This window comes from Sinocyclocheilus grahami, unplaced genomic scaffold (genome assembly GCF_001515645.1).
Source record: "Sinocyclocheilus grahami isolate Dianchi unplaced genomic scaffold, SAMN03320097.WGS_v1.1 scaffold276.1, whole genome shotgun sequence".
Lineage (NCBI taxonomy): Eukaryota > Metazoa > Chordata > Actinopteri > Cypriniformes > Cyprinidae > Sinocyclocheilus > Sinocyclocheilus grahami.
Genome location: NW_015505455.1, coordinates 276807 through 289661, shown reverse-complemented (window position 1 = coordinate 289661; position 12855 = coordinate 276807). Strand labels below are relative to the sequence as shown.

The following is a 12855-nucleotide window of genomic DNA, read 5'->3' as shown; positions in this document are numbered from 1 at the left end:
TGGATAGAACAAGAGCTTGAACAAGGAGTTGTGTTGCATGTTCTGAAAGAAAGGGCCTGATCTTCCTAATGTTGTATAAAGCAAATCTGCAGGAACGGGCAGTTTTAGCAATGTGGTCTGAGAAATTCAGCTTATCATCAATCATAACTCCAAGGTTTCTAGTTGTTTTTGAAGGAGTTATGGTTGATGAGCCTAACTGGATGGTGAAATTTTAATAAAGTGATGGGTTTGTTGAAACCACAAGCGGTTTAAATAAAATAAAATGTTATTATAAATAATTATATAATATTAATACTATAAATATTATTATTAAAATAAATAAAAAAACTTAAAGATATTAAAAGCAGAACAGTACTTAAATCTTTCCTTTAGTTAAAAAAATGCAGTAATGCACTTATAATGAAAGCACGCGAGTTTTTTTTTTTTAAGTAAAATTATATGTGCTTACATGTCACAAATCTATAGGCATGACTTGCAGACAAACATGATACAGTGCAATCCATTATCTGTAAAGCACCATTTACAAGTAAATGTCTTACTGTAACCAGTATTTTTTGCTTAAAAGTCACAACTATTTCTTGTGGTAATCAACTTATGCTGTAACTGTTAATAGAGCTTGAACTCTGAACATTCCTTTACAATCCATCATATAGTAATACACTAACCACATCAGTTCAGTAAGTAGTTGTAAGAATGTTTCTCAGAGGAGGATCTGGGCACTGGTGGTCAGTGTGTGTGAGCATCCAAGGACACTCCTATGGGCTCCCACTTGTACTTGGCTCCAGCTGCACAGTTTGCTCTTCAAATCAATCACTAACTACCACATGTTTCCCAGTGGATGTCCTGGCCAGGGTGGATAGAAGGCCAAAAACATTTTCCTAAACCTCACTGAAATAATTCAAGCTAGCCCTAGATTCATGCAAGTTTTCTTAAAGGATAGTACAGCTGAAAATATAAATTCTGTTATTATTTATTGACCCTCATGTTGTTGTAAACTATGCCTTTGTTTCTTTTGGGGAAGACACACACACACACACACACACACACACACACACAATGTGCACTTTTGTATACATTTTGAAGATTGAAAGCTTTGGTTCTCACTCACTGAAATTGCATGGAATCGAAAAATCCGCACAGATTTTCTACTTGTATTCAACAGACAGAAATGTCATACAAGTTTGAAACTGACAAATAATATGAATAAATTACAAATTTTAAATTTTTAGCTGAACTATCACTTTAATCCTGACAAATCCTATCGACATGGTGAGCAACATCTCTTTCTGATTTTTGAGTGCTCTTAACAGAAGTCCCTTAAAATGAGTTTCTCTTGACAAAGGTGATTTCTGTCATAAAAGGACACGAACTGTAAAGTCCTTGATGCGTGTACACCGTCTGATAGCTAAATGGCCTGTCATTTCTCATTGTCCTTTAGCCTTGGACTTCAGCGGCATCTCACCAAACAAATTTTACTGAGAAGATGGCCCTTTCTTTCTTTGTTAATTAAAACGTCAATAAAGTGAAAGCAGCGCCGCCAGATACTGCTGATTTAAACGAACAGTTAATTAGGGAGTTACAAAGCTCTTGTCCATGGACCCAATGATTTACGTACCGAACATGCTACCTGTGGTGTAAGAAGGCAGGGGATCCTCTGTGAGGTTAATCGAATGGCTTCCCACACGTCTGAGACTTTCACTGCCTACAGACGCTTTAATGCATTCAGAACAGCTCCCATGTTGAGAAGCAAACGGAGGAGTGCAGGTCTGACAGGTTGTATGATATGTACAGACTTATAAAATGTTAACTTATTAACCCTTAAAAGAACAATTCATCCAAAGACGATGTTATATACTCATTCCAGAGCTGTATTATTTTAATTGTTCACAAAATGAGGTATTAAGCAAATGTTCATGCTGCTCTTTTCTATAGAGTGAGAGTGGATGGTGATTTATATTGCCAAGATTAAAAAAAGGATAAAGGAGTATTTCAAATCTTTTATATGACGTGTGCTATATTACAAGTCTTCTAAAGTCATTCGCTATCTTAAACATACTGAATTTACACTACAGTTTAAAAGTTCAGAAAGATTTTTTATTAAAGAAAATGATTTTATCTGAATATATTTATTGATATAAAATTGAATAAAATTGACAGTAAAGACATTTGTTACACTTTTGTAACAACGTTACAAAATGTTTTCTAACAAAGACATTTGTTAGACTTTTGCAACATTACAAAATATTTTCATTTCAAATAAATATGGTTCTTTTGAACTTTCTATTCATCAAAGCATCCTGAAAAAAATATATGTTTTCCACATTGATAAGAAGAAATATTTCTTGAGCACTAAATCAGCATATTAGAATGATTTCTGAATGATCATGTGACACTGAAGACTGGAGTAATGATGCTGAAAAATGTTGGACCATTTTTTAACACAAAAATGAAAGCGAATTCTGTTTGGATGGTTTCAGAAGATTTGTAAAATAGCAAACATCTTATTGACAACTTTACAGGCTTTTTTCTCCTTCATTTGTGAAGCCCTAAATCACCATCTACGGTACTTTCATTGTATGGAAAAGAGGCGCTCGGACATTCTACCCAAAATCTTGTTTTATGTATTTATTCATGTATTTATTGTTTTTTGGTAAATAATAATAATAATAATAATTCATTACATTTATATAGTGCTTTTTCTAGGCACTCAAAGCGCTTTACATTGTCAGGGGGTATCTCCTCATCCAACACCAGTGTGCAGCATCCACCTGGATGATGCGACGGCAGCCATAGTGCGCCAGAACGCCCACCACACACCAGCTTATTGGTGGAGAGGAGACAGAGTGATGAAGCCAATCAGTAGATATGGGGATTGTTAGGAGGCCATGATGATCAGAGGCCAATGGGCAAATTTGCCCAGGATGCCGAGGTCACACCGCTATTCTTTTCGTGTACTCTTCGGGATTTTTAATGACCACAGAGAGTCAGGACCTCGGTTTAACATCTCATCCGAAGGACGGTGCTTGCTGACAGTATAGTGTCCCCGTCACTATACTGGGGCGTTAGGACCCACAGAGACCACAGGGTGAGCACCCCCTGCTGGCCTCACTAACACCTCTTCCAACAGCAACCTAGTTTTCCCAGGAGGTCTCCCGTCAAGGTACTGACCATGCTCAACCCTGCTTAGCTTCAGTGGGTAACCAGTCTTGGGCTACAGGGTGATATGGCTGCTGGTAAAAGACAACAAATAAGATATGGTGGGGACAAAAGGACCACCAAAAATGGTTCTGAAAGTATAATATACAGGGATTCAGTAACAATCAACCAATCTAAACAGTTTGAGAATGCTGTAGCTTTTTCCTCCAGAATACCATACGTTTTATTTTCAACAGACGTCTTGTACACGCAGATTCTCACCATCAAAAGGCACAAAACGAATCTTTCTATCAAACTGTCAAAAAATACACATGTATGTCTCCGATAACCTTGGGCTCGCTTTTTTTCTAATTAAAGTTGCCTTCACTCTGGTGGAAAGATGCTGCCTGCTGGCACAATGGAAGACGCAGGGGGCGTAAAATGTCCAAAAATGGTTCTGAAAGTATAATATACAGGGATTCAGTAACAATCAACCAATCTAAACAGTTTGAGAATGCTGTAGCTTTTTCCTCCAGAATACCATACGTTTTATTTTCAACAGACGTCTTGTACACGCAGATTCTCACCATCAAAAGGCACAAAACGAATCTTTCTATCAAACTGTCAAAAAATACACATGTATGTCTCCGATAACCTTGGGCTCGTTTTTTTTCTAATTAAAGTTGCCTTCACTCTGGTGGAAAGATGCTGCCTGCTGGCACAATGGAAGACGCAGAGGGCGTAAAATGTGCGCACACACCTGCGCTCCACGCTACTTAGGATTGAGGGAGAAAAATGACTAAAGTTAATTAGAAAAGTTTCACAATTCCCTGAAGAGATGACAGAACAACAATGCCGCCACAATACGACACTAACATAAACACAAATATCCAAAACTTCTGGTAATGTCACTTTTCTAGCACTCCAGCTTTTTCTGCGGAGGCGCAGGGCGCGTTTCATGCTCCAAATTGGCTTGGGGTCTCAGATGAGCATCTGCTAACCTATGAAGGAGCAGCTGGAGGCCAAAACGAAAAGCTTTATCTCTAATGGCAGCATCCTGGCAGCCGTTCCACAACGCTCTGTCCCCCCGCCTCCAGAGCACCGGAACTGCAGTGCGGACAAGAACCTTGCTTTGAAGCCCACATCAGACAGACTTCAGCCGTATGACCCCTGTATGATAATTATATGTGCTACAAAAGGTCCAAGAGGTCACATTGTTAAATGAAGTAATTAAAATGGTTGAAAGTAAGTGATGACAGAACAACAATGCCGCCACAATACGACACTAACATAAACACAAATATCCAAAACTTCTGGTAATGTCACTTTTCTAGCACTCCAGCTTTTTCTGCGGAGGCGCAGGGCGCGTTTCATGCTCCAAATTGGCTTGGGGTCTCAGATGAGCATCTGCTAACCTATGAAGGAGCAGCTGGAGGCCAAAACGAAAAGCTTTATCTCTAATGGCAGCATCCTGGCAGCCGTTCCACAACGCTCTGTCCCCCCGCCTCCAGAGCACCGGAACTGCAGTGCGGACAAGAACCTTGCTTTGAAGCCCACATCAGACAGACTTCAGCCGTATGACCCCTGTATGATAATTATATGTGCTACAAAAGGTCCAAGAGGTCACATTGTTAAATGAAGTAATTAAAATGGCTGAAAGTAAGTTAATAAAATATTGGGGTCCTGCACGTAGCCCTTTCATAATTTCTTCAAAGTAAAAATTTGCCCCAAATCTTGGTGTGGAAACAGTGTCAAAAAGCACGCCTCTTCTGTCAGATCTAAGAGCTTGAGTGCATTAGCTAAAGCAAGCGAAGTCGAGAAGGGCTTCAAAAAAAAGCTGAGCTAACTGTGGTCTACTCAAAACCAAAATGACAGGGTTGAGGAATGCGTTTTCTAGTCATTATTCCGCAGCAGTGCCGGGGCACTTTATTTCACAACAGAGTGTCAAGAAGACGAGCACAAAAGAGTCTTGTGTGGAAGGATGGATCGGGCTGTTTGAGAAAGAACGTTAAGGATTGAGTCGTACCTTCAGAACCTGGACTTGGCCTTCTGTAGTGATGTCTCTCAGCAGTTCATAGAAAGATCTGCAAAGGGCTTCAGCATAGTTCTAGAGAGAGATGACCACATTGTAAAAACAGAGCGCAATCATTTCTGTCATGCAGTACATCAAATATGTCTTAATATACTGGTTATAAGAAGAATAGTTCCAGTCCTTGGTTACGACTGGCTGAAGACATTGTAAAATAACATACACTTGTGACCTTATTACATCATCCACACATGCAAAGTTGGTTGATAACATCAACACTGCAATCAAGTAACAGCCTAGTAATCAATTATTTGTTTACATAGGTTATATTATGTAGGGCACTTATAGGCTATAGTTTGACAATGTTCTAATTCAAAATGCCACGCGGAGTCAATCTAACTTAACATTTTCTTATATTGATATTGCTTATTTCTTACTCCTTAACAGTACATCAGGCTCTTAATGATTTAATCTATGCCATCTCTTGGAATATCTGAAGGCCAGGTTTTTCCATCGCTCATCATTAGAACCCATTTTACACATGGCTCTCGATTCTGACTTGTACTTGCTCTTATGAAAATGTACCATAGTTCTTCACTGTAGCATTTTTTATAATAAGGCTAGCCTATTAATCATTACCAGGCCAATAATTACTTTTTGTATTATTATTATTCTATATAGCATTTGTTATGAAAAACAAGAGATTGCACATTTAGAAACAACAGCTACAACATGGCACAGATGTAATATAAATCTACAGGGAAAAATCTATTCCCTTAAGTTAGCCAAAACTTACCACAATAAATAAGCCTACAATAAAATGTGATAAATTCTAGTAAAGGCGGTCATGAGTAGTTTAAAAACGATTTTAATATATGTTAGTGCTGGTGCAAGATTATGTTTTCTCCTCTTTTCGGTTCACGTGCCTTTTTTTAGATAATGTTCGACTTTCACCGTAGCATTTTAAAGTGGCAATTTCTCAATAGAATTCAAATAGATCACACATTTTACCATCAGCTTCACAATGGGAACGGCTCACTCAAATCTTATCACATTTTTCGAGCACGCTGGCGAATGCTTGCAGAGTACATGGTGATTCGCGCTGTTCGTGCACAATTAAAAGAACTGTGCTTCAGTCATATTGTGCTGATAACTGTTACCTCCCGCCCATCCCCCCCACAAACTATGCCCCTGCTTAGTTGTTCTAACATCTTAGGGCTTATCGCTTCAATTAAACATTAAAATACTGAAATGTAATTTTAAAAAAAAGAATAAAAAAAGGAAAATATTTAGTTAATGTTCTTTCATCATAATAAATTAAGTAAACAAATGTGTGCTTGTTGACTTGATAGTGTCTGTTGCCATTTTGGCAATCACCTTCTAACAAAGTAAAAAAAAAAAATTTTAATTATGAGAAAAATTCTGGATGTTTCATAATTTTTTTCCATTATCCAATTACAAGTTTCCCAATAAAACATCTCTTTTAATTTATGATTAATTGATTGTTCCCGAGACCTCAAAGTCACTTTTAACCCTGCTAATGTATTGTGGTGTACTTTTAATTAACAACAACCATTTTCTTAGGCAGATAACATCATCCTCCAAAAAACTTTTTTTATGGGAAAATGACAACATAAACATCAAGTTTTAGCAATGAATGTGATGAATTCTGAGGATTTGTCCGACTTTAATTTAAATAATGCTTTGTTAAAAAAAATACTTAGTGTAATGTCAAATTTTCAGGAGATGGTTAAAAATACCAAAACATGTCAAAATCTTCAGTTGAGATAACATTACATATTATTTCCATCCTGTTACACACCTTGTTCATTTACTTACCGTTATGTACACAAAATCTAAAAAGTTGCATAGAATTGTATTATTTTTTTTTTAATTATGGAGCTTAAAAGGTCCTGCAAACAAAACCAACCCTGTAGAAGTCACTCATTATAAAAAATACCCCAAACGGAAACGTCACACACTAGTCTGTTCTGATTTATGCCACATGCATCTTTACATTCATCTTTTGAGAAAGTGCAAATAAGGTTATGTTCACACAGCCATTCCCATCTTTGAATGTCTTCTTATTTTAAGTCTTTTTTCTCCTACCTGTAAGAAATCTGTAGCCGAGAGATAAATGTAGGCATTGATGATCTGAAAGCATGTGCGCACGTTCTCCGAGCTCAGTTCTGAAATAGAGAAACAAAATAAGAATGATACCAGGGCCTGGCAATATCACAGGGCAATATCTATAGAAATATATCAGAGAAAAATAACAGTTAGGAGAGAACATGAACACCAGCAGTGAGGGAGACGGAAGCTGTGTGTGGAAAGACAGGAAAATGGCTACATTTCATATAACAAAACAGCAGTCTGGAGCACAGACAACTCCAAACACCGCAACTCTGACTCATCCAGAACTCACACTCCTGCAGACAGAAGCCAAGACAACAGGAAATACCTGCAGAGGCAGACATTGCACCTTTGCAACTTATTCACTCTAGGAATGCCAAAACAACATGTTAGTTTAAGTGGGATTCATTGTGAACATGCTACCATTCAAAAGTTCAGGGTCTGAAAGATTTTATAATGTTTTTGAAAGAAGCCTCTTATGCTCACCAAGACTGGATTTATTTGATCAAGACATAGGAAAACAGAAAGATTCTGAAATATTATTATGATTTAAAATAATTCATATTTTGACATTCTAAGTTCTAAATTCTAAAGTGCAATTTATTTCTGTAATGGCAAAGCTGAATTTTTGCTTCTTTGAACTTTGAATCTTCAGAAATCATTCTAATACGCTGATTTGCTGCTCAAGAAACATTTCTCATTATTATAATTAATGTTAAAAACAGTTGTGCTGCTTGATATTTTTATGGAAACGTGATCAAAAAAATGTCAGGATACTTTGAATAAAAATGTGAAAAGCAAGCAATGTTTGTGTCAAAAAAAAAAAGAATAATAATAATTAAGAAAAAAGCTAAATATAAAACATTGACAAAATGTTGACATCTAAAGCCACCTTGTGTTGTCTATTCATGGTCTTCATTAAAATATTGCAATGTCTTTGAATGAAGATCATATTGAGACTTTTCTCAGCTATTATCAATATATGTAATTCATTTTAATTGGCCCCTTTTCAGACATCCCTATGTTCCTTTTGGGGGTCTAGTGAAGCACATAAATCAAGTTTACACTACACTAAGCTGTAAGTAAAGAGATAATCATACAGCAATTACAGTAGCAATTACATCAATACACATCAGTACAGCAATGAACAATAAGTCTATTTCCACAGAGCAACTGCAAGCAAGGAGCAAGCCACTCATCCACTGCTTATCTTGCTATTTTTATTGCTAGTTGCTATGGAATACAATAATCACTTTGACGCAGTACTTTCAATTAGATGTTGTGGCTGATCTTACTGAGCTTGAATTGAAATGTGGCCTTTATCCTGTTAAATAAGATTTTAATATTATCTTTTCAAATTATTTTTAGTGGACTTCCAGGGGTTACTGTGAAAATCAGGACAAAGCAGAGGCCAACTGTCCCGGCTTCCCTTTGCAGATGACCTTGCACAAAGCCATGGTGACCTCAGCTGAAAAAAATGGCGCCAAAATGTCAAAATGTGAATTTCAAGGGCTTTAGGATGGGGTGACCCTTATATTGTTAACAGCAATGAGAGATGGCAGAATCACTGCTTCAATTGTGCCTGGAACAGCAGCGTGTTTTGTATTTTTCAAAGGTCAAGAGGGTCTCCATTCTGCACAACCACACGGTGACACACACACAGCACTTCTGCCATTCTCAGCTGATGATCTGAAGATAAAATTGCTTTTCTGAGCTGGTTATGTTCAAACTCAACATCACAAGACCCTCTGACAGCAGGATGGACAGAAAGATACACAAATCACTAGTGAAAATCCAGTGACCACACACGCACATATTTGGAATTAAGATTTTTTATATGATTTTAAAATAAATGTCGTATGCTTACCAATTCACCATTTGCTCAAAAATACAGTAAAAACAGTTATATTGTGAAACATTATTGCAAAATTGAAAAATAACCCTTTTTCTATTTTAATATACATTTTAAAAAGTAATTTCTTTCCTGTGTTGGCAATGCTGAATTTGATATGTTTAAGAATTTTACACACAAACACACACACAGACATATACATGCATATACATACATGTAATAACAGCCCCACACTGTTCAGATAAAGCAGCTGGTTTCTCTGAAATGGGATTTTTTTTTCCAACAGTGTTGAGTGGTCCATTTCCTGTACAAGAGCACTTTACGCTTCCTCCTTTTACCGCACTATCATGAGAATGCCGTCCACAGACTGCTTGAAATTCAAATTATTTGAATAAAATTAAAATCATTCCCATTTCACAATAAATAAATGAAAACGCTCCTGTGCTTCCCCTAGCCATGATTCGTAGTCGGATAATGATGATGAGGTACGGATCAATTTAATTTCTACCATCTCGTGCAGTCCATGAATATTTATGTCATCAGAAGAACAGCAGCTCTGCTCAGCCTCTAGAGCACCGTAACAAGTGCATCATGAACACTGTTATTACACAGAGGGAAAAATAAGCTGAACAACAGAATAAAGATGGAGGGAATAAAGATCTTCAATCTGTAACAGGGCTCATACTTACAAACCTGCTATTTCATAATTAGTCAGCAGGTATTTTCAGGCTGTGTGTAAACAAATCAGATTTAATGTATGTGCCGGTACAATGATTATAAATGGAGTGACTGATGTTATTTCCATCAAAGTGATGCCAATAAAGCCATAGACAATAGAACTCCTGGGTGATTCTTCACCTACGGCCACTTTTGGTCCTGTAGACATCAAATAAAGCAGGTTAAAACACACACTCAGATTAGTTTATTTGTCTATGAAAAAGTAATTTCCATCATATTTCAAATTATACTGAAATAACAAGCATTCTGTGGTGGACAGTCTATAAATAAATAAAAAGTCACTTATGTTCTTAGTCTTGTGAATGCTAATTTCATAGCTAATTTCAAAAATAGCCCTCCATTTTTCTTTAGTGTGGTGGAAATGACAACTGCGGGACAGCTCAAGTTTTTTAAAGGTTGATAAATCATCACCACACAATAAATACTGAAATATTATTTGTTTTTGCATTACCACAGTTTGTATGTAATAGCCTGCCTTAAATTGAAAAAAGCACCTTCATATAAATCAATAGAACACCAAACAATCATAATATCTCTTCTCACAGCCATTACCATAGGTTTTTGTGAAGATGCCTAGGTGAACCATGGAATCGGAGTATAACAAAATATATATATATATATATATATATATTTATATAATGATGTCATGTCATTTAGCAGGTCTGGTAGCACTTAATGAATTAGCTCAACCAACCTGTGCAGCACCATTCAGGTTACATTATACATTACAATTAATACCAAATATACATCGTTAAAAGAGCTGCCATTCTTCATCCCTTTCAAAGCTTATTTTTTTGATCAAAAAAGTTGACAAAAAACATCTAACAGCACAGTGTGATGTCACGACAATGGCACTCACATAAATCAAAATAAAGCCACTTTTCAGGCAAACACAATCATTATGTCTGCAATGCCATTACTGGAGTTTATGTAAAAACGCCCAGGAAGACCATAAAAGCTAAGCTTTTTTGGGGGGAAGGAACAAAGTGCAAGGATTCTCTGAAATCTATTACTGATACCACAGGGAACTGTAAAATGAATATTTGTGGAGCTTGTATTCAAATCCATGTTTGAGCATAATTAGCTGGGAATTCTTGGACTAATGCAGACAGACTGAATTATGAGCTAATCCTGCTGTGACTAAACCCTGCACCCTCTGATAATATAATGACCAGTCCATTAAGGCATGATTAAACATGCTGCTATACAGCTACTTCAAATCTTTTCCCCCCCTCTAGTTTCATGTCAGTTTTAGGCTGTATAAGCAATCTGAATGGCAATTAAATAGCCTTAACTATGAACTTCATGTAAATGCATTACTGGCAAAAAAAACTTCAGTGTAAGTGAAATAGTACAAAAGTACATATACAGACACTTTTATCGAATGCAAATTACAAATGAGAAAATGAACAGGTAATTATCATACATAAGCCAATCTAACAATATAAGCAGCAATGCAACAAAAAATGAGCACAATTACATAATTTTTTTTAAACTGACTAGTAAATATTTCACCTGAACAACTAAAAGCTACATAACAGCTATGGAGAGCAAAGGATTTGAACAGAATGTTTCTAAACTATTTTTAAACATAACACAATGTCTTAAAAAAAAAACAGAAGCACATGACGCGAGACACAAAAACAACATAAGATGAGAGAAAATGGCCTAAGACATCTATCTGTCAGCAACAAAGCTTTAAAATGAATGAATTCAAAGATCTGCATCTAATTTTTTAAACAATCTTAAGGATGGGAAAGGGACTACATATATAATTACTAAAGCATGTGATAATGTAAAACTATTCAACTTTGCTAATCATGATCAATCCATACATCATTAGGGTTGGGAATCGAAAATCGATTCCAGAATCGATACTTAAGGTTAGGAATCGGATACTTGTTGTCAAATTAAAATTTCGATTTCGCCTATCGATTGCTATGCGTTTTTTTTTCTACATCTGTGCGGACCGGACCAAGCGCTCCAAAGTTTGGCTACATTTGCGATCACAAGCCAAAAAAGCTAAGTATAATATCTGTGATAGCTAAACATGTTGCAAGAAAGGTTTCACCACCAACATGACTAAGCACTTTAATTTAATAGATCGTTAAAGATCGTGAACACGATTCAAACACCAACGTGATTCTATTCCTAAATTACAATGATTCGTCTGTTTCATTCCTCAACCTTTGACGTGTGCGATCACAATGTTGTGATCACGTGGTTCGTCCGTGCAGCGTACGATCACATCAGTGTGATTTGAACATTTAAATCTGCGTTCGCACTGCCGTTGACCTAAAGAGAGCAGCTGTCTGTCATGAATGAAACCGCTTCACAGTCTTTTCAGCCACACAGTATCATTATGTCTGTTACAAACATTCAAATCACAGAAGTACTGGGATAAAAGTTTATAGTTCAGATATAAACTCTGAGGTGTACGGTAGTAGGGATGTTCATTTGAATCATTTAACCGGTTAACCGACTGTAAGAATTTTGACCGATTAATACAATCAGTTAAACGGTTTAAAAAGTAATTTAATTATTAATTTTTTTCAGTAATTTATCAAAATATTTAAAAAGGTTTGCTGCATGGTTAAAATACGCTACGCGTATAAAAAAAAGAAGAAGTGTTTTTTAGGGGGGGAAAAAACAAGTCGCGTATAAGTCGCATTTTATTATTTCATTCAGAAATAGGCCTAATGCCGACGCAAAATGTTTACAAACATTATAATAAACACTGTAAACAAATCCCTTCAACTAACAGTATTTAGAAAAGAACAAGAATTAAAAATATATGAAGCTATAGCAATATAAACAACAAGCCAAAACGAATTCATTTAGGCTAAAACTAAACTGAAACCAACATTGGGTCTCTCATTCCACACAAAATCAAATGTTTCTGTATTCGCGATGTATTTGAATGGCAAATTATTATTTATTATGTACTTCACTCGCATTCCAATATCCA

The 12855-nt window shown here is 36.3% G+C and overlaps 1 protein-coding gene across 2 annotated transcripts in view; it reads right to left on the bottom strand.

The window, feature by feature from the left end:
- Positions 1-12855, bottom strand: part of ipo11 (importin 11) — a 170283-nt gene that overhangs the window by 34700 nt on the left and 122728 nt on the right. For both annotated transcript variants that reach the window (XM_016291746.1, XM_016291747.1), the window contains exons 23-24: positions 7274-7353; positions 5162-5242 (exon numbers count right to left, since the gene is read on the bottom strand). In XM_016291746.1, coding sequence (XP_016147232.1) covers positions 5162-5242; positions 7274-7353 — 161 coding nt within the window. The remainder of the gene's footprint in view (positions 1-5161; positions 5243-7273; positions 7354-12855) is intronic.